The sequence below is a fragment of the Petromyzon marinus genome, chromosome 69, assembly GCF_048934315.1.
Source record: "Petromyzon marinus isolate PM22_M1 ecotype Great Lakes invasive population chromosome 69, UKy_Petmar_22M1.pri1.0, whole genome shotgun sequence".
Taxonomy (NCBI): Eukaryota; Metazoa; Chordata; class Hyperoartia; order Petromyzontiformes; family Petromyzontidae; genus Petromyzon; species Petromyzon marinus.
The window spans coordinates 4,340,045-4,361,998 of NC_133735.1; the positions used below are offsets into that span (position 1 = coordinate 4,340,045).

The 21,954-nt window shown below is 58.1% G+C and overlaps 1 protein-coding gene across 3 annotated transcripts in view; it reads right to left on the reverse strand.

Moving 5' to 3' along the window:
* Positions 1–200: 200 nt before the first annotated feature.
* Positions 201–21,954, reverse strand: part of LOC116957023 (1-phosphatidylinositol 4,5-bisphosphate phosphodiesterase gamma-1-like) — a 122,226-nt gene continuing 100,472 nt past the window's right edge. For all 3 annotated transcript variants that reach the window (XM_076055134.1, XM_076055132.1, XM_076055133.1), the window contains 6 exons: positions 18,240–18,391; positions 17,378–17,492; positions 15,986–16,153; positions 14,043–14,131; positions 11,592–11,785; positions 201–886 (listed from right to left, as the gene is read on the reverse strand). In XM_076055134.1, the coding sequence (XP_075911249.1) occupies positions 829–886; positions 11,592–11,785; positions 14,043–14,131; positions 15,986–16,153; positions 17,378–17,492; positions 18,240–18,391 (776 nt within the window). In that variant the 3' untranslated portion in view covers positions 201–828. The remainder of the gene's footprint in view (positions 887–11,591; positions 11,786–14,042; positions 14,132–15,985; positions 16,154–17,377; positions 17,493–18,239; positions 18,392–21,954) is intronic.

Genomic DNA, 21,954 nt, shown 5'->3' on the forward strand with positions numbered 1-21,954 from the left:
TGATGTGTGTAATGTGTACTGTATATATGTGTGTGATGTGTTGTATATTTATGTGTGTACTATGTGTGTGTGTGTAATGTGGTATATATACGTGCGTGTGATGTGTGTAATGCACAGTGTGTGTGTGTGTGTACTGTGTGCAGTGTGAAATGCACGGTAAATATACGCAAATGTAACACAAAAATGACCACGAGTCAGACTCAGTCTCTCTCGCTTCGTGATGTCCGAGAGAATCAAGACGACACATTTTCCCCTTCACGTTAAACAACAACAACAACGAGGAGGACAACAACAACAACAACCAATACGAGGGCGAGGGTAATAATAATTATAATAATTAGCGGAATAAAAATGTCTCGATATATTTAAAAACGCGGTGGACAGACTCAAAACATTTAAAACCGGGGCCACAACCACCGCCACCCCTTAAACCCTCTCTCCGCAACAACCTCTCCACAGGTTTAAACCCTGAACACAACCTAGCCCTGGTCTACAATCCACCAACCACAGCCGAACCAACATCACCACCGTCATCATCATCACCTTCATCATCATCACCATCATCACCACCGTCATCATCATCATCACCGCCGTCATCATCACCACCGTCACCACCACCGTCACCACCACCGTCATCATCATCGTCATCATCATCGTCACCATCATCATCAAGACCTCCATCACCATCATCATCGCGCGGTGTGACGCTGGCTCTCAGGTGAGGACTCGGGAGTTGGGGAGGAGGCGGTGGGTGAGGAGGAGGTGGTGGGTGAGGAGGAGGTGGTGGGTGAGGAGGTGGCAGTCCAGGGGGAGTACTGGCACGGGCCGTCAGTACTTGGAGGGGCCTCTCTGCTGGTGCTTGCGAGCCTGCTCCCTCTCCCGCAACCTGTCCCACACGCAAAGACAACGGTGAGGGTGAGTGTGTTGGTGAGTGTGTTGGTGAGTGTGTTGGTGAGTGTGTTGGTGAGTGTGCTGGTGAGTGTGTTGGTGAGTGTGTTGGTGAGTGTGTTGGTGAGTGTGCTGGTGAGTGTGCTGGTGAGTGTGTTGGTGAGTGTGTTGGTGAGTGTGCTGGTGAGTGTGTTGGTGAGTGTGTTGGTGAGTGTGCTGGTGAGTGTGTTGGTGAGTGTGTTGGTGAGTGCTGCTGAGTGTGTTGGTGAGTGTGCGGGTGAGTGTGCTGGTGAGTGTGCGGGTGAGTGTGCTGGTGAGTGTGCTGGTGAGTGTGCTGGTGAGTGTGCTGGTGAGTGTGCTGGTGAGTGTGCTGGTGAGTGTGCTGGTGAGTGTGCGGGTGAGTGTGTTGATGAGTGTGCTGGTGAGTGTGTTGGTGAGTGTGCTGGTGAGTGTGCTGGTGAGTGTGTTGGTGAGTGCTGCTGAGTGTGTTGGTGAGTGTGCGCGTGAGTGTGCTGGTGAGTGTGTTGGTGAGTGTGTTGGTGAGTGTGCGGGTGAGTGTGCTGGTGAGTGTGCTGGTGAGTGTGTTGGTGAGTGTGCTGGTGAGTGTGCTGGTGAGTGTGCGGGTGAGTGTGCTGGTGAGTGTGCTGGTGAGTGTGCGGGTGAGTGTGCGGGTGAGTGTGCTGGTGAGTGTGCTGGTGAGTGTGTTGGTGAGTGTGTTGGTGAGTGTGCTGGTGAGTGTGCTGGTGAGTGTGCTGGTGAGTGTGCTGGTGAGTGTGCTGGTGAGTGTGTTGGTGAGTGTGTTGGTGAGTGTGCTGGTGAGTGTGCTGGTGAGTGTGCTGGTGAGTGTGTTGGTGAGTGTGCTGGTGAGTGTGCGGGTGAGTGTGCTGGTGAGTGTGCGGGTGAGTGTGTTGGTGAGTGTGCTGGTGAGTGTGTTGGTGAGTGTGCTGGTGAGTGTGCTGGTGAGTGTTGGTGAGTGTGTTGGTGAGTGTGTTGGTGAGTGTGTTGGTGAGTGTGCGGGTGAGTGTGCTGGTGAGTGTGTGAGCGTGAGTGTGTGAGCGTGAGTGTGTTGGTGAGTGTGCGGGTGAGTGTGCGGGTGAGTGTGCGGGTGAGTGTGTTGGTGAGTGTGTTGGTGAGTGAGTGTGTTGGTGAGTGTGTTGGTGAGTGTGCTGGTGAGTGTGCTGGTGAGTGTGCTGGTGAGTGTGCTGGTGAGTGTGCTGCTGAGTGTGTTGGTGAGTGTGGTGAGTGTGCGGGTGAGTGTGCTGGTGAGTGTGCTGGTGAGTGTGCTGGTGAGTGTGCTGGTGAGTGTGTTGGTGAGTGTGTTGGTGAGTGTGTTGGTGAGTGTGCTGGTGAGTGTGCTGGTGAGTGTGCTGGTGAGTGTGCTGGTGAGTGTGTTGGTGAGTGTGTTGGTGAGTGTGCTGGTGAGTGTGCTGGTGAGTGTGCTGGTGAGTGTGTTGGTGAGTGTGCTGGTGAGTGTGTTGGTGAGTGTGTTGGTGAGTGTGCGGGTGAGTGTGCGGGTGAGTGTGCGGGTGAGTGTGCGGGTGAGTGTGCGGGTGAGTGTGCGGGTGAGTGTGCTGGTGAGTGTGCTGGTGAGTGTGTTGGTGAGTGTGCTGGTGAGTGTGTTGGTGAGTGTGTTGGTGAGTGTGCTGGTGAGTGTGTTGGTGAGTGTGTTGGTGAGTGTGCGGGTGAGTGTGCGGGTGAGTGTGCGGGTGAGTGTGTGAGCGTGAGTGTGTTGGTGAGTGTGCGGGTGAGTGTGTTGGTGAGTGTGCGGGTGAGTGTGCGGGTGAGTGTGCGGGTGAGTGTGTTGGTGAGTGTGTTGGTGAGTGAGTGTGTTGGTGAGTGTGTTGGTGAGTGTGCTGGTGAGTGTGCTGGTGAGTGTGCTGGTGAGTGTGTTGGTGAGTGTGCGGGTGAGTGTGTTGGTGAGTGTGCGGGTGAGTGTGTTGGTGAGTGTGCTGGTGAGTGTGCTGGTGAGTGTGTTGGTGAGTGTGTTGGTGAGTGTGCGGGTGAGTGTGTTGGTGAGTGTGCTGGTGAGTGTGCTGGTGAGTGTGCTGGTGAGTGTGTTGGTGAGTGTGTTGGTGAGTGTGTTGGTGAGTGTGCTGGTGAGTGTGCTGGTGAGTGTGCTGGTGAGTGTGTTGGTGAGTGTGTTGGTGAGTGTGCTGGTGAGTGTGCTGGTGAGTGTGCTGGTGAGTGTGCTGGTGAGTGTGTTGGTGAGTGTGCTGGTGAGTGTGTTGGTGAGTGTGTTGGTGAGTGTGCGGGTGAGTGTGCGGGTGAGTGTGCGGGTGAGTGTGCGGGTGAGTGTGCGGGTGAGTGTGCTGGTGAGTGTGTTGGTGAGTGTGCTGGTGAGTGTGTTGGTGAGTGTGCGGGTGAGTGTGCGGGTGAGTGTGTTGGTGAGTGTGCTGGTGAGTGTGCGGGTGAGTGTGCGGGTGAGTGTGCGGGTGAGTGTGCGGGTGAGTGTGCTGGTGAGTGTGCTGGTGAGTGTGTGAGCGTGAGTGTGTTGGTGAGTGTGCGGGTGAGTGTGTTGGTGAGTGTGCGGGTGAGTGTGCGGGTGAGTGTGCGGGTGAGTGTGTTGGTGAGTGTGTTGGTGAGTGAGTGTGTTGGTGAGTGTGTTGGTGAGTGTGCTGGTGAGTGTGCTGGTGAGTGTGCTGGTGAGTGTGTTGGTGAGTGTGCGGGTGAGTGTGTTGGTGAGTGTGCGGGTGAGTGTGTTGGTGAGTGTGCTGGTGAGTGTGCTGGTGAGTGTGTTGGTGAGTGTGTTGGTGAGTGTGCGGGTGAGTGTGCTGGTGAGTGTGCTGGTGAGTGTGCTGGTGAGTGTGCTGGTGAGTGTGCTGGTGAGTGTGCGGGTGAGTGTGCGGGTGAGTGTGCGGGTGAGTGTGCTGGTGAGTGTGCTGGTGAGTGTGTTGGTGAGTGTGTTGGTGAGTGTGTTGGTGAGTGTGTTGGTGAGTGTGTTGGTGAGTGTGTTGGTGAGTGTGCGGGTGAGTGTGTTGGTGAGTGTGCTGGTGAGTGTGTGAGCGTGAGTGTGTTGGTGAGTGTGCGGGTGAGTGTGCTGGTGAGGGCGGGTGAGTGTGTTGGTGAGTGTGTTGGTGAGTGTGCGGGTGAGTGTGTTGGTGAGTGTGTTGGTGAGTGTGTTGGTGAGTGTGTTGGTGAGTGTGCGGGTGAGTGTGCGGGTGAGTGTGCGGGTGAGTGTGTTGGTGAGTGTGCTGGTGAGTGTGTGAGCGTGAGTGTGTTGGTGAGTGTGCGGGTGAGTGTGCTGGTGAGGGCGGGTGAGTGTGTTGGTGAGTGTGTTGGTGAGTGTGTTGGTGAGTGTGTTGGTGAGTGTGTTGGTGAGTGTGCGGGTGAGTGTGCGGGTGAGTGTGCGGGTGAGTGTGTTGGTGAGTGTGCTGGTGAGTGTGTGAGCGTGAGTGTGTTGGTGAGTGTGTGGGTGAGTGTGCTGGTGAGTGTGCGGGTGAGTGTGTTGGTGAGTGTGTTGGTGAGTGTGCGGGTGAGTGTGTTGGTGTGCTGGTGAGTGTGCGGGTGAGTGTGTTGGTGAGTGTGCTGGTGAGTGTGTTGGTGAGTGTGCTGGTGAGTGTGTTGGTGAGTGTGCTGGTGAGTGAGGGTGAGTGTGTTGGTGAGTGTGTTGGTGAGTGTGTTGGTGAGTGTGCGGGTGAGTGTGTTGGTGAGTGTGCTGGTGAGTGTGTGAGCGTGAGTGTGTTGGTGAGTGTGCGGGTGAGTGTGTTGGTGAGTGTGCGGATGAGTGTGTTGGTGAGTGTGCTGGTGAGTGTGCTGCTGAGTGTGTTGGTGAGTGTGTTGGTGAGTGTGCGGGTGAGTGTGCGGGTGAGTGTGCGGGTGAGTGTGTTGGTGAGTGTGCTGGTGAGTGTGCTGGTGAGTGTGCTGGTGAGTGTGCGGGTGAGTGTGTTGGTGAGTGTGCTGGTGAGTGTGCGGGTGAGTGTGTTGGTGAGTGTGCTGGTGAGTGTGTTGGTGAGTGTGCTGGTGAGTGTGCTGGTGAGTGTGTTGGTGAGTGTGCTGGTGAGTGTGTTGGTGAGTGTGTTGGTGAGTGTGTTGGTAGTGTGAGGGTGAGTGTGAGGGTGAGTGTGCTGGTGAGTGTGCTGGTGAGTGTGCTGGTGAGTGTGTTGGTGAGTGTGTTGGTGAGTGTGTTGGTAGTGTGTTGGTAGTGTGAGGGTGAGGGTGAGTGTGAGTGTGCGGGTGAGTGTGCGGGTGAGTGTGCTGGTGAGTGTGCTGGTGAGTGTGTTGGTGTGTTGGTGAGTGTGCTGGTGAGTGTGTTGGTGAGTGTGCGGGTGAGTGTGCGGGTGAGTGTGCTGGTGAGTGTGTTGGTGAGTGTGTTGGTGAGTGTGCTGGTGAGTGTGCTGGTGAGTGTGCTGGTGAGTGTGCTGGTGAGTGTGCTGGTGAGTGTGCTGGTGAGTGTGCTGGTGAGTGTGTTGGTGAGTGTGTTGGTGAGTGTGCGGGTGAGTGTGCGGGTGAGTGTGCGGGTGAGTGTGTTGGTGAGTGTGCGGGTGAGTGTGCTGGTGAGTGTGTTGGTGAGTGTGCTGGTGAGTGTGCTGGTGAGTGTGCTGGTGAGTGTGCTGGTGAGTGTGTTGGTGAGTGTGTTGGTGAGTGTGCTGGTGAGTGTGCTGGTGAGTGTGCTGGTGAGTGTGCTGGTGAGTGTGCTGGTGAGTGTGTTGGTGAGTGTGCTGGTGAGTGTGTTGGTGAGTGTGTTGGTGAGTGTGCGGGTGAGTGTGCGGGTGAGTGTGCGGGTGAGTGTGCGGGTGAGTGTGTTGGTGAGTGTGCGGGTGAGTGTGCTGGTGAGTGTGTTGGTGAGTGTGTTGGTGAGTGTGCGGGTGAGTGTGCGGGTGAGTGTGTTGGTGAGTGTGCTGGTGAGTGTGCGGGTGAGTGTGCGGGTGAGTGTGCTGGTGAGTGTGTTGGTGAGTGTGTGAGCGTGAGTGTGTTGGTGAGTGTGCGGGTGAGTGTGTTGGTGAGTGTGCGGGTGAGTGTGCGGGTGAGTGTGTTGGTGAGTGTGTTGGTGAGTGTGTTGGTGAGTGAGTGTGTTGGTGAGTGTGTTGGTGAGTGTGCTGGTGAGTGTGCGGGTGAGTGTGCGGGTGAGTGTGCGGGTGAGTGTGCTGGTGAGTGTGTTGGTGAGTGTGTGAGCGTGAGTGTGTTGGTGAGTGTGTTGGTGAGTGTGCGGGTGAGTGTGTTGGTGAGTGTGCGGGTGAGTGTGCGGGTGAGTGTGCGGGTGAGTGTGTTGGTGAGTGTGTTGGTGAGTGAGTGTGTTGGTGAGTGTGCTGGTGAGTGTGCTGGTGAGTGTGCTGGTGAGTGTGTTGGTGAGTGTGTTGGTGAGTGTGTTGGTGAGTGTGCGGGTGAGTGTGCGGGTGAGTGTGCTGGTGAGTGTGCTGGTGAGTGTGCTGGTGAGTGTGTTGGTGAGTGTGTTGGTGAGTGTGTTGGTGAGTGTGTTGGTGAGTGTGCGGGTGAGTGTGTTGGTGAGTGTGCTGGTGAGTGTGTGAGCGTGAGTGTGTTGGTGAGTGTGCTGGTGAGTGTGTTGGTGAGTGTGTTGGTGAGTGTGTTGGTGAGTGTGTTGGTGAGTGTGTTGGTGAGTGTGCTGGTGAGTGTGTGAGCGTGAGTGTGTTGGTGAGTGTGCGGGTGAGTGTGTTGGTGAGTGTGCGGGTGAGTGTGTTGGTGAGTGTGTTGGTGAGTGTGCTGGTGAGTGTGCTGCTGAGTGTGTTGGTGAGTGTGCGGGTGAGTGTGCGGGTGAGTGTGTTGGTGAGTGTGCTGGTGAGTGTGTTGGTGAGTGTGCGGGTGAGTGTGCTGGTGAGTGTGCTGGTGAGTGTGCTGGTGAGTGTGCGGGTGAGTGTGCGGGTGAGTGTGCTGGTGAGTGTGCGGGTGAGTGTGTTGGTGAGTGTGCTGGTGAGTGTGTTGGTGAGTGTGCTGGTGAGTGTGCTGGTGAGTGTGTTGGTGAGTGTGCTGGTGAGTGTGCTGGTGAGTGTGTTGGTGAGTGTGTTGGTGAGTGTGTTGGTGAGTGTGTTGGTAGTGTGAGGGTGAGTGTGCGGGTGAGTGTGAGGGTGAGTGTGCTGGTGAGTGTGCTGGTGAGTGTGCTGGTGAGTGTGTTGGTGAGTGTGTTGGTGAGTGTGTTGGTGAGTGTGTTGGTGAGTGTGTTGGTAGTGTGAGGGTGAGTGTGAGGGTGAGTGTGAGTGTGCGGGTGAGTGTGCGGGTGAGTGTGCTGGTGAGTGTGTTGGTGAGTGTGCTGGTGAGTGTGCTGGTGAGTGTGCTGGTGAGTGTGCTGGTGAGTGTGCTGGTGAGTGTGTTGGTGAGTGTGCTGGTGAGTGTGCTGGTGAGTGTGCTGGTGAGTGTGCTGGTGAGTGTGCGGGTGAGTGTGCTGGTGAGTGTGCTGGTGAGTGTGCTGGTGAGTGTGCTGGTGAGTGTGCTGGTGAGTGTGCTGGTGAGTGTGCTGGTGAGTGTGCTGGTGAGTGTGCTGGTGAGTGTGTTGGTGAGTGTGCGGGGAGTGTGCGGGTGAGTGTGCTGGTGAGTGTGCTGGTGAGTGTGTTGGTGAGTGTGTTGGTGAGTGTGTTGGTGAGTGTGTTGGTGAGTGTGTTGGTGAGTGTGCTGGTGAGTGTGCTGGTGAGTGTGTGGGTGAGTGTGTTGGTGAGTGTGCGGGTGAGTGTGTTGGTGAGTGTGCTGGTGAGTGTGTTGGTGAGTGTGCTGGTGAGTGTGCTGGTGAGTGTGCGGGTGAGTGTGCTGGTGAGTGTGCTGGTGAGTGTGCTGGTGAGTGTGCTGGTGAGTGTGCGGGTGAGTGTGCGGGTGAGTGTGCGGGTGAGTGTGCTGGTGAGTGTGCGGGTGAGTGTGCGGGTGAGTGTGCTGGTGAGTGTGTTGGTGAGTGTGCTGGTGAGACTGTGGGTGAGTGTGCTGGTGAGTGTGTTGGTGAGTGTGTTGGTGAGTGTGTTGGTGAGTGTGCGGGTGAGTGTGCTGGTGAGTGTGTTGGTGAGTGTGCTGGTGAGTGTGCTGGTGAGTGTGCTGGTGAGTGTGCTGGTGAGTGTGAGGGTGAGTGTGTTGGTGAGTGTGTTGGTGAGTGTGTTGGTGAGTGTGCGGGTGAGTGTGCGGGTGAGTGTGCGGGTGAGTGTGCGGGTGAGTGTGCTGGTGAGTGTGTTGGTGAGTGTGCTGGTGAGTGTGCGGGTGAGTGTGCTGGTGAGTGTGTTGGTGAGTGTGCTGGTGAGTGTGTTGGTGAGTGTGCTGGTGAGTGTGCTGGTGAGTGTGCTGGTGAGTGTGCTGGTGAGTGTGCGGGTGAGTGTGTTGGTGAGTGTGCTGGTGAGTGTGCTGGTGAGTGTGCTGGTGAGTGTGCTGGTGAGTGTGCTGGTGAGTGTGCGGGTGAGTGTGCGGGTGAGTGTGCTGGTGAGTGTGTTGGTGAGTGTGCTGGTGAGTGTGCTGGTGAGTGTGCTGGTAAGTGTGTTGGTGAGTGTGTTGGTGAGTGTGTTGGTGAGTGTGCTGGTGAGACTGTGGGTGAGTGTGCTGGTGAGTGTGCGGGTGAGTGTGTGAGCGTGAGTATGCGTGTGAGTGAAGGTGTGGGTGGGTGGGTGAGTGAGAGAGTGTGGGTGAGTGTGTGCGTGAGAGTGTGTGAGGGTGAATGAGAGTGGGTGTGAGTGATTGTATGAAGGTGTGTGTGTGTGGGTGAGTGGGTGCATGTGAGGGAGTGGGTGAGGGAGTGGGTGAGTGAGAGTGTGGGTGGGTGAAGGTGAGCGAGGGTGGGTGAGAGTGAGCGAGGGTGGGTGAGAGTGAGCGAGGGTGGGTGAGTGAGCGAGTGTGAGCGAATGTGTGAGTGAGTGAGCGAGTGTGGGTGGGTGAGACTGTGGGTGAGACTGTGGGTGGGTGAGACTGTGGGTGAGTGAGACTGTGTGTGAGTATGCGTGTGAGTGAAGGTGTGGGTGGGTGAGTGGGTGGGTGAGGGAGTGTGGGTGAGTGAGTGAGCGAGTGTGGGTGAGTGAGTGAGCGAGTGTGGGTGAGTGAGTGAGCGAGTGAGCGAGTGTGGGTGAGTGAGTGAGCGAGTGTGGGTGAGTGAGTGAGCGAGTGTGGGTGAGTGAGTGAGCGAGTGTGGGTGAGTGAGTGAGCGAGTGTGGGTGAGTGAGACTGTGGGTGGGTGAGACTGTGGGTGAGACTGTGGGTGAGTGTGCTGGTGAGTGCGCTGGTGAGTGTGTGAGCGTGAGTGTGCGTGTGAGTGAAGGTGTGGGTGGTGAGTGGGTGGGTGGGTAAGTGAGAGTGTGTGGGTAAGTGAGAGTGTGTGGGTGAGTGTGTGCGTGAGAGTGAGGGTGAGTGAGTGATTGGATGAGAGTGTGTGTGGGTTCGGGTGAGGGAGTGGGTGAGAGTGAGTGTGGGTGAGTGTGCTGGTGAGTGGGCGGGTGAGTGTGCTGGTGAGTGTGCTGGTGAGTGTGCTGGTGAGTATGCGTGTGAGTGAAGGTGTGGGTGGGTGGGTAAGTGAGAGAGTGTGGGTGAGTGAGCATGTCGGTGAGTGTGTGCGTGAGAGTGTGGGAGAGGGTGTCTGGGTGATTGGGTGGGTGTGTGAGGGTGAATGAGAGTGGGTGTGAGTGATTGTATGAAGGTGTGTGTGTGTGGGTGAGTGGGTGCGTGTGAGGGAGTGGGTGAGGGAGTGGGTGAGGGAGTGGGTGAGGGAGTGGGTGAGGGAGTGGGTGAGGGAGTGGGTGAGGGAGTGGGTGAGGGAGTGGGTGAGGGAGTGGGCGAGCGTGTGGGTGGGTGAGAGTGTGGGTGGGTGAGAGTGTGAGTGGGTGAGAGTGAGCGAGGGTGGGTGAGTAAGCGAGTGTGGGTGAGTGAGTGAGCGAGTGTGTGAGTGAGTGAGTGAGTGTGGGTGAGTGAGCGAGTGTGAGTGAGTGAGTGTGGGTGGGTGAGACTGTGGGTGGGTGAGACTGTGGGTGGGTGAGACTGTGGGTGAGTGTGCTGGTGAGTGTGCTGGTGAGTGTGCGGGTGAGTGAAGGTGTGGGTGGGTGAGTGGGTGGGTGGGTAAGTGAGAGAGTGTGGGTGAGTGAGCATGTCGGTGAGTGTGTGTGAGTGTGTGCGTGAGAGTGTGGGTGAGTGAATGATTGGATGAGAGTGTGTGTGGGTGCGAGTGAGGGAGTGTGTGTGTGTGAGTGAGTGTATTGGTGAGTGTGCGGGTGGGTGTGCGGGTGAGTGTGCTGGTGAGTGTGCTGGTGAGTGTGCTGGTGAGTGTGCTGGTGAGTGTGCTGGTGAGTGTGCTGGTGAGTGTGCTGGTGAGTGTGTGAGCGTGAGTATGCATGTGAGTGAAGGTGTGGGTGGGTGAGTGGGTGGGTAAGTGAGAGAGTGTGGGTGAGTGAGCATGTCGGTGAGTGTGTGCGTGAAAGTGTGGGTGAGTGTGTGACTGGATGAGAGTGTGTGTGTGCGTGAGAGGGTGTCTGGGTGATTGGGTGGGTGTGTGAGGGTGAATGAGAGTGGGTGTGAGTGATTGGATGAAGGTGTGTGTGTGTGGGTGAGTGGGTGCGTGTGAGGGAGTGGGTGAGGGAGTGGGTGAGTGAGAGTGTGGGTGGGTAAGAGTGTGGGTGGGTGAGAGGGTGGGTGAGTGGGTGAGACTGGGTGGGTGAGACTGTGGGTGAGACTGTGGGTGGGTGAGACTGTGGGTGGGTGAGACTGTGGGTGGGTGAGACTGTGGGTGAGAGTGTGGGTGGGTGAGGGTGAGAGTGTCGGTGAGTGAGGGTGAGAGTGTGGGTGAGTGAGAGTGTGGGTGAGTGAGGGTGCGGGTGTGTGGTTGAGTGAATGGGTGGGTGAGAGTGTGGGTGAGTGGGTGCGGGTGAGGTTGTGTGCGTGAGTGGGTGGGTGAGACTGTGGGTGCGTGAGTTGAGAGTGTGGGGTAAGACTCTGAGTGAGACTGTGGGTGGGTGAGAGTGTGGGTGAGTGAGTGGGTGAGAGTGTGGGTGCGGGTGAGGTTGTGTGGGTGAGTGAGAGTGGGTGGGTGAGTGGGACTGTGAGTGTGGGGGTGAGACTGTGAGTGAGAGTGTGGGTGGGTGAGACTGTGGGTGAGGTTGTGTGGTTGAGTGAGCGTGTGGGTGATTGGGTGAGTGGGTGCGGGTGAGGTTGCGTGGGTGAGTGAGAGTGGGTGGGTGGGTGAGAGTGGGTGGTTGAGAGTGGGTGAGTGAGCGTGTGGGTGAGTGAGTGAGTGAGTGTGTGAGCGTGTGGGTGAGTGTGTGGGTGAGTGGGTGCAGGTGAGGTTGTGTGGGTGAGTGAGACTGTGCGTGAGAGTGTGGGTGGGGTGAGTGAGCGTGTGGGTGAGTGGGTGCGGGTGAGGTTGTGTGGGTGAGTGAGAGTGGGTGGGTGGGTGAGTGAGTGAGTGAGCGAGTGTGGGTGAGTGAGTGTGAGTGAGCGAGTGTGGGCGAGTGAGTGAGTGAGTGGGTGAGAGTGTGGGCGAGTGAGTGAGTGAGTGTGTGAGAGTGTGGGCGAGTGAGTGAGTGAGTGGGTGAGAGTGTGGGCGAGTGAGTGAGTGAGTGGGTGAGAGTGTGGGCGAGTGAGCGAGTGAGTGGGTGAGAGTGTGGGTGAGTGGGTTAGTGAGTGAGAGTGTGGCTGAGCATGTCGGTGAGCATGTCGGCGAGCATGTCGGCGAGCATGTGAATGAGTGTGTGTGAGAATGCGTGTGTACGCGTGTGTACGTGTGTGTACGTGTGTACGCGTGTGTACGTGTGTGTGCGTGCGTGTGTGTGCGTGCGTGTGCCCGCGTGTGCCCGAGCGCGCCCCACCGCTCCGAGCGCGTCGCCGTGAGCTCCATGAGCTGCTCCTGCGCATCCTGGAGCTCGTGCAGGCGCTGCTCGTAGCGCGTGGCGCTGGCCGCGTCCCCGCGCCGGCTCTCGTACAGGATCACCTGGCTCTGCAGCTCCGTCGTGCGGCCACGCAGCTGCTGGATGGACGAGTACATCTCCTCGTCGTCCGCCTCCTGCGGCAGGGGCAGCAGCCGCGAGGCAGAGTGAGCGAGGGTGGGTGAGGGCGAGGGTGGGTGAGGGCGAGGGTGGGTGAGGGCGAGTGTGGGTGAGGGCGAGAGTGGGTGAGGGCGAGTGTGGGTGTGAGCGAGAGTGGGTGAGCGAGTGTGGGTGAGCGAGGGTGGGTGGGGGCGAGGGTGGGTGAGCGAGAGTGGGTGAGGGCGAGTGGGTGAGCGAGGGTGGGTGGGCGAGAGTGGGTGAGGGCGAGAGTGGGTGAGGGCGAGGGTGGGTGAGCGAGGGTGGGTGAGCGAGAGTGGGTGAGCGAGTGTGGGTGAGCGAGAGTGGGTGAGGGCGAGGGTGGGTGAGCGAGGGTGGGTGAGGGTGGGTGAGCGAGAGTGGGTGAGGGCGAGGGTGGGTGGGCGAGTGTGGGTGGGCGAGTGTGGGTGAGCGAGAGTGGGTGTGGGCGAGAGTGGGTGAGCGAGTGTGGGTGAGCGAGAGTGGGTGTGGGCGAGAGTGGGTGGGCGAGGGTGGGTGGGCGAGAGTGGGTGTGGGCGAGAGTGGGTGAGCGAGTGTGGGTGAGCGAGAGTGGGTGTGGGCGAGAGTGGGTGGGCGAGGGTGGGTGGGCGAGAGTGGGTGTGGGCGAGAGTGGGTGGGCGAGGGTGGGTGGGCGAGGGTGGGTGGGCGAGGGTGGGTGAGCGAGTGACGTTCGGCATCTACCCCGTGATTCTGTAGGCTTGCGCGTGAGGCTAATGGGTGTCTGTGTGAGTAGTCTATGGGTCTCTGTGTGGTGAGTCTATGGGTCTCTGTGTGGTGAGTCTATGGGTCTCTGTGTGAGTAGTCTGTGAGTCTCTGTGTGAGTCTATGGGTCTCTGTGTGAGTGAGTCTATGGGTCTCTGTGTGAGTAGTCTACGGGTCTCTGTGTGAGTAGTCTATGGGTCTCTGTGTGAGTAGTCTATGGGTCTCTGTGTGATGAGTCTACGGGTCTCTGTGTGAGTAGTCTATGGGTCTCTGTGTGAGTAGTCTACGGGTCTCTGTGTGAGTAGTCTACGGGTCTCTGTGTGAGTAGTCTATGGGTTTCTGTGTGAGTAGTCTATGGGTCTCTGTGTGAGTAGTCTACGGGTCTCTGTGTGAGTAGTCTATGGGTCTGTGCGAGTAGTCTATGGGTCTGTGCGAGTAGTCTATGGGTCTCTGTGTGAGTAGTCTGTGGGTCTCTGCGTGAGTAGTCTGTGGGTGTCTGTGTGAGTAGTCTATGGGTATCTGTGTAAATAGTCTATGGGTCTCTGCGTGAGTAGTCTGTGGGTGTCTGTGTGAGTAGTCTATGGGTGTCTGTGTGAGTAGTCTATGGGTCTCTGTGTGAATCTGTGGGTCTCTGTGTAGAGTCTGTGGGTCTCTGTGTGAGTCTGTGGGTGTCTGTGTGAGTCTGTGGGTCCCTGTGTGAGTCTATGGGTCTCTGTGTGAGTAGTCTGTGGGTCTCTGTATGAGTGGGTCTGTGTGAGTCTGTGGGTCTCCGTGTGAGTCTATGGGTCTCTGTGAGAGTGTGTCTGTGTGGGTCTCTGTGAGAGTGTGTCTGTGTGAGAGTGGGTCTGTGTGAGTCTGTAGGTCTCTGTTTGAGTCTGTAGGTCTCTGTGTGAGTCTTCGGGTCTCTGTTTGAGTCTGTAGGTCTCTGTGTGAGTCTGTGGGTCTCTGTGTGAGTCTACGGGTCTCTGTGTGAGTCTGTAGGTCTCTGTGTGAGTCTACGGGTCTCTGTTTGAGTCTGTAGGTCTCTGTGTGAGTCTGTGGGTCTCTGTGAGAGTGGGTCTGTTTGAGTCTGTAGGTCTCTGTGTGAGTCTGTGGGTCTCTGTGAGACTGGGTCTGTGTGAGTCTGTGGGTCTCAGTGTGAGTCTGTGGGTCTCTGTGAGAGTGGATCTGTGTGAGTCTATGGGTCTCTGTGTGAGTCTGTGGGTCTTTGTGTGAGTCTGTGGATCTCTGTGTGAGTCTATGGGTCTCTGTGTGTCTCTGTGTGAGTCTGTGGGTCTCTATGAGAGTGGGTCTGTGTGAGTCTGTGGGTCTCTGTGTGAGTCCGTAGGTCTCTGTGTGAGTCTATGGGTCTCTATGGGTCTCTGTGTGTCTCTGCTGTGTGATGAGTCTATGGTTCTCCGTGGGATCCTTTGGGGTCTCGCCACTAACAGCACTTGCCCCCTACAGCCCTGCCAGAGGCTGCACGGGGCATTCTGTCTCTGTGCCGACGGCAAGCGACGGTGAATGGGCGGCTGAGTGCCGGTCGAGCGGCCCAACCTTCACGTTGGTGATGGAGATGTGAACGAGGAGGGAAGCCAGCTCAAGGTCCTCGCTGTAGCTGCTCTTCAGGGGCACGGAGCGGAAGCCTTGACACGCACACAGACAAAAGTTCCATCACCCACCCCCCCCCGCCCAATACTATTCACAGACAAATAAAAATCATGCCCTGGTGGTGTGTGATGACGCATCGTCTTTGAAACGGATCTGTACACACCAGAGAGACAGCTTTCTTTAGAGCCTAGCCTCACCGTGGAGGTGACCAATGCACTCGGCGGTTATCGGGGCAGGGTGGGGCGAGCGGCGGTTATCGGGGCAGGCTGGGGCGAGCGGCGGTTATCGGGGCAGGCTGGGGCGAGCGGCGGTTATCGGGGCAGGCTGGTTACAGCACCGGACTAAGTCACTAATTGTGCACCGCGGTTTTAACGACGCGAGATTTGGAGTCGGTTAAACAGAGCTCGATGAGTGGATGTAGCATTGGTGTCGAGATTACCACTCCTCATCCCACTACCGCTACAACTACTACCACAGCCACTACCACAGCCAGTTACCACTCCTCATCCCACTACCGCTACCACCACCACCACTACAGCCAGTTACCACTCCTCATCCCACTGCAACAGCCACCACCACAGCCAGTTACCACTCCTCATCCCACTACCGCTACCACAGCCACCACCAGACACCACCACAGACACCACCACAGACACTGCCACCACCACCACAGACACCGCCACCACCACCACAGACACCGCCACCACCACCACAGACACCGCCACCACCACCACAGACACCGCCACCACCACCACAGACACCACCACCACAGACACCACCACCACAGACACCACTACCACCACAGACACCGCCACCACAGACACCGCCACCACCACCACAGCCACCACCACCACAGACACCACCACAGACACCACCACAGACACCACCACCACAGACACCACCACAGACACCACCACAGACACCACCACCACCACCACAGACACCACCACCACAGACACCACCACCACCACCACAGACACCACCACCACAGACACCACCACAGACACCACCACAGACACTGCCACCACCACCACCACAGACACCACCACCACAGACACCACCACCACCACAGACACCACCACAGACACCACCACCACCACAGACACCACCACCACAGACACCACCACCACCACAGACACCACCACAGACACTGCCACCACCAGACACCACCACCACCACAGACACCACCACCACAGACACCACCACCACAGACACCACCACAGACACCACCACCGCCACCACCACCACAGACACCACTACCACCACAGACACCGCCACCACAGACACCGCCACCACCACCACAGCCACCACCACCACAGACACCACCACAGACACCACCACAGACACCACCACAGACACCACCACCACAGACACCACCACAGACACCACCACCACCACCACAGACACCACCACCACAGACACCACCACCACCACCACAGACACCACCACCACAGACACCACCACAGACACCACCACAGACACTGCCACCACCAGACACCACCACCACCACAGACACCACCACCACAGACACCACCACCACCACAGACACCACCACAGATACCACAGACACCACCACCACCACAGACACCACCACAGACACTGCCACCACCAGACACCACCACCACCACAGACACCACCACCACAGACACCACCACCACAGACACCACCACAGACACCACCACCGCCACCACCACCACAGACACCACTACCACCACAGACACCGCCACCACAGACACCGCCACCACCACCACAGCCACCACCACCACAGACACCACCACAGACACCACCACAGACACCACCACCACAGACACCACCACCACAGACACCACCACCACCACAGACACCACCACCACCGCCACCACCACCACCACCACGCGTTGACCTCTCACCAGACTTGAGTCCGCGCACGGGGAACGTGGCCTGCGCCAGGAAGTTGGGGTCACTGAACATGTCCTCCTCGTACACCACGAAGCGCAGGAAGGCGAGGCGAGGGCTCTGGATGTCGAACACCAGGCCCGGGGACTTAACGCTCCACACGGGGTTCAACCCATTGTCCGCTGTGGGGGGTGTGGGGGGAGGGAGGGGGGGGAGGGGAGGGAGGGGGGGAGGGGAGGGAGGTGAGGGAGGGAGGGGGGGAGGTGAGGGAGGGAGGTGAGGGAGGGAGGTGAGGGAGGGAGGGAGGGAGGGAGGGGAGGTGAGGGAGGGAGGTGAGGGAGGGGGGAGGTGAGGGAGGTGAGGGAGGGAGGGGGGGAGGGGAGGGAGGTGAGGGAGGGGGGAGGGGAGGGAGGGAGGTGAGGGAGGGAGGGGGGGGGAGGGAGGGGAGGGAGGGGGGGAGGTGAGGGAGGGAGGGAGGTGAGGGGAGGGAGAGAGGTGGGGGAGGGAGGTGAGGGAGGGGGGGAGGGGAGGGAGGGGGGAGGGGGAGGGAGGGAGGTGAGGGAGGTGAGGGAGGGGAGGGAGGGAGGTGAGGGAGGGGGGGAGGGGGGCAAGGGGAGGGGAGAACCCCACAGACAAATACAAAGGTCCCCCGCATAGCCTGAACAGGCTGTAGGGGCAAGTGCTGCTGGCGAGCACACTGTGAAGGCCGGCACTGTGGCACACGAGGGGGTGGGTGTCACCTATAGACACACAGACAAAGCTCCCCCGTGTAGCCTCTAGCAGGTGGTAGGGGCAAGTGCTGTTAGTAGCAGCAGCAGTGCCCTATAGACACACAGACAAAGGTGCCCCATGTAGCCTCTAGCAGGGGCTGTAGGGGCAAGTGCTGTTAGCAGCAGTAGTGTCCTATAGACACAGACAAAGGTCCCCCGTGTAGCCTCTAGCAGGGCTGTAGGGGCGAGTGCTGTTAGTAGCAGGCAGCAGCAGTGTCCTATAGACACAGACAAAGGTCCCCCGTGTAGCCTCTAGCAGGGCTGTAGGGGCGAGTGCTGTTAGTAGCAGCAGCAGCAGCAGCAGCAGTGTCCTATAGACACAGACAAAGGTCCCCCGTGTAGCCTCTAGCAGGGCTGTAGGGGCGAGTGCTGTTAGTAGCAGCAGCAGCAGCAGTGTCCTATAGACACAGACAAAGGTCCCCCGTGTAGCCTCTAGCAGGCTGTAGAGGCGAGTGCTGTGAGCTTGTGCGTGCGTGTGTGCGTGGGTGGGTGGGTGTGTGTGCGTGCATGTGTGCGTGTGTGCGTGCGTGTGTGTGCGTGCATGTGTGCGTGTGTGCGTGCGTGTGTGTGTGCGTGTGTGTGTGTGCGTGCGTGTGTGTGTGTGTGCGTGTGTGCGTGTGTGTGTGGGGCACTCACGCACGACCTCCGTTTTGTACTTGTTGCAGTCGTAGTCGGCACCGCAGACCTCCACCTCCACGAAGGGACACGCGATGCTGCGGCCGTTCTTGGGAAGGTGGCGAGCGCCGAAGATCTGGCGCACGGCACGCGGCACGCGGCACACGGCACGCGGCACACGGCACACGGCACACGGCGCACGGCACACGGCACACGGCGCACGGCGCACGGCACATGGCACACGGCGCACGGCACACGGCACACGGCGCACGGCACACGGCACACGGCACACGCGGAAAGACAAAGGCACCTGTGAAGGCCCAGGGGTGTGGGTGGCCGGCACCGCGCCCGGCCGCCTTTGTCTCCCCAAACGGCGTTGTTTACACCACCACACGCACCACGCACGCACACACACACAGGCACACACACACCACACCACACGCACCACGCACGCACACACACAGGCACACACACACCACGCACACCACACCCACACCACGCACGCACCACACACGCACACACACACAGGCACACACACACCATGCACACCACACGCACCACGCACGCACGCACACCACACACACCACACCACACACACCACACGCACCACACACGCGCACACACAGGCACACACACACCACGCACACCACACACACCACACGCACCACGCACGCACACACACAGGCACACACACACCATGCACACCACACGCACCACGCACGCACGCACACCACACACACCACGCACACCACACACACCACGCACACCACACACACCACACGCACCACGCACGCACACAGGCACACACACACCACGCACACCACACCACACACACCAACGCCCCACGCACGCACACACACCACACACACACACAGGCACACACCATGATCTGCAGGCTGACGGTGTCGTTGGTGGGCAGAGCGCTGTTGCAGAACGGGTCGACAAAGTCGCCGCGAAGCATCGACTCAGGCTGCAGGACGTAGCCGCTGGTGCCGTTCAGCGTGAACAGAGCCTGGTTCAGCTGCATGGGCTTGTCTGGCACACGTGCAGACGGTGGGGGCCAGGCGGTGTTTGTAGCGAGTAGCACACACCGACACACACACACACCGTCACACACACCATCACACACACACACCGTCACACACACCATCACACACACACTCACACCGTCACACACACACACACCGTCACACACACTCACACCGTCACACACACCATCACACACACACCGTCACACACACACCGTCACACACACACCGGCACACACACACACACCGTCACACACACCATCACACACACACCGTCACACACACTCACACCGGCACACACACTCACACCGGCACACACACTCACACCAGCACACACACTCACACCGTCACACACACACACACCGTCACACGCACACACCGTCACACACACACCGTCACGCGCACACACACCGGCACACACACACACACCGGCACACACACACACCGGCACACACACACACCGTCACACACTCACACACACACCGTCACACACACACACCATCACACACACACACCGTCACACACACTCACCGTCTCACACACACACACACCGTCACACACACACACCGGCACACACACACACACCGTCACACACACCATCACACACACACACACACCGTCACACACACACACCGTCACACACACCATCACACACACACACACACCGTCACACACACCATCACACACACACACACACACCATCACACACACACACCGTCACACACACACACACCGTCACACACACTCACACCGTCACACACACACACACCGTCACACACACTCACCGTCACACACACTCACACCGTCACACACACTCACACCGTCACACACACACACACCGGCACACACACACACACCGTCACACACACACACACCGTCACACACACACACCATCACACACACACACCGTCACACACACACACACCGTCACACACACTCACCGTCACACACACCATCACACACACACCGTCACACACACACACCATCACACACACCGTCACACACACCATCACACACACCGTCACACACACTCACACCGTCACACACACCATCACACACACCATCACACACACACACCATCACACACACACCGTTACACACAACAACAACAACCGCCATTCGCCACTAAGTGGCGGTGACGTCACCACGACGCTTGTGCCAGGCTATGTGCACCCTGAGGCCACGTGAAGTGTCGAACGCCCGCTGGCAGGAGGTCACGGGGCAGACCCAGGTGCCACGGGTCGACTGACTGAGATGACTGGCTGATGCACCACCTGTGCCCCCTACTGTGCCAACCTGCTGTGCTTTAGCCACCCGGCGCTCCGCTCGCTGTTGTGAGCGTCGCTCCTCCGCCCTCCGTTGTTGTTGGAGGGCGACTGCCTCCAACTGCCCAGTAGCATCCTTCACGAGCCTCCTCCACAGAGGCCGATCTTGACACCGCTGGTACCAGTCATCGGCAAGTCCACTCAGCTCCACGTCCTCCTGTACCACATCACTCCATCTCTTCTCTAGCCCGTGCCGCGCCCGCCCAGCCCCCTCAATCCGGCCAAACAAAAGCTGTTTCGGCATGCGGTGGCTGGGCATGCGGGCTACATGACCCAGCCATCGCAGCCTTGCCTGCCGGAGGAGCTCACCGATGGGACCCTGCCCAGATCTTTCAAGGATTTGTGAGCTCCTCACACAATCCAGTCTGGTTAAACCCAGGATGGATCGTAGGCAGGCCAGCCTAAATGTTTCTAACCGGCGAAGATGTTCCATTAGGGGGGTCCACGTTTCGCAAGCGTAGAGAAGGGAGGGAATGACCGTGGCCGAGAAGACTTGAAGCTTAGTGCGGAGCGACAGACCAGGTAGCTTCCACACAGCGTTACGCAACCGATGAAAAGATATTGCCGCTCGACTGATTCGGAGTGAGACCTCTGCTGTTAAACAGGAGCCAGTCATAAGCACACTGCCCAGGTATGGGAAACTCTCCACTCTCTCCACAACTGCCCCATCACCGATTGGTAGTTGTGGGGGTGGAGTGTCCGATGGTACAAAATACCCAGGCAGGTGCTTAGTTTTGGTGGGGCTGATGGTAAGGCCCCACCTCTTAGTGGCACGCTCCAGTCTCAGCAGCAGCGTCTCCAACTCCTCCTCTGACTGAGCAGCTATTACCAAGTCATCAGCATACATAACGTGGTTGAGCAATAGGGAGCCATCCCTTGACCGCACCCGGGCATCGATTAGCCTCCCATTATATCTGTACCATATGGAGATTCCCCCGGTACAGCTATTGAAGGCTTCAAGAACTACGTGGTCAAAATAGATGTTAAATAATGTGGGAGCCAGAGGACATCCCTGTCGCACCCCAAGGTGTACAGGGAATGGCTCTGACTCCCGGCCACGTAGTTTTACCCGGGCCCGCTCACCATCATGAAGGTCCTTAATGATCGTGAGCAGAGGGTCAGGTACTCCAAAAGCACGAAGAACGACCCAGAGCCCAGGCCTACTGATGGTATCATAGGCCTTGACCAGGTCAATAAAGCAGAGATGTAGGTCTTGTTGGAATTCCCTACACCTCTGCTGTAGCAGACGGACAGAAAATATGGCATCTGTGCAGGACCGCCCTTTCCTGAAACCGCATTGGGGCTCCGCAAGCCTCTCCTCAGCGTGCCTGGCAAGGCGATGCTGAATAATCCTTGCCAGGACCTTTCCCGGCACACTGAGGAGTGAGATGCCCCTGTAGTTGTTACAGTCTGTGCGGTCCCCCTTCTTAAAAAGGGGGACCACCAGGGCATCCTTCCAATCCTGCGGAACCCATCCAGTGGTCCAGACTGTTGTTATGATGTCGTATAGGGCAGTCTGTGCACAAACGCCACCCTCCCTCAGCATTTCGCTTGGGAGATCATCTCTGCCCGCTGCCTTTCCTGGTCTCAGACTCCGGATCGCCTTCAATACTTCATCAGCAGCTGGCACCTCAGCCAGCCACTCACAGGGGGTGACTTCATCCGATATTTGAGGCACCGCAGCCTCAGCAGGGTCATCCTCACTTTGTGCCACGATGTTTTCCTGGCTGAGGGATTTTCCCTCCCCCAGGACCTCACAGAAATGCTCAGCAAATCTGCGAACCTGTTCCTGGGGGTCAGAAATTGGATCACCGTTTTTTCCCCTAATGATGGTAATAGGTGTGGCGCTGCAGGTTACTTTTTTGATGGAGTTAAATAGAGATTTATGATCACGGGCCACTGAGGCAGACTCCATCTCCTCAGCAACCCGCGACCACCACCCATCCTTGCAGCGCCTCACGGCTCTCCGAACCTCCGAGCGAAGGCTGCGGTAAGCCTCCTCATTCTCTGACGTGGGATTCTGTAGCCGATGACAGTGGGCCTGTCGCTTTTTCTCAACCATCCTGAACAACTCCTCTGTCATCCAGGGTGTCTGGGGAGGTCTGGACCGCGTACCCAAAGCAGCCATTGCAGCTGCATGAGTCACAGTCCTAAACCTCGCCCATTTACCCTCGACATCAGGAGGAGTCGGGGACGATGCCAATCCCAGCCGCAAGCGATGATGAAATTCTCGCTTGCAACTTTC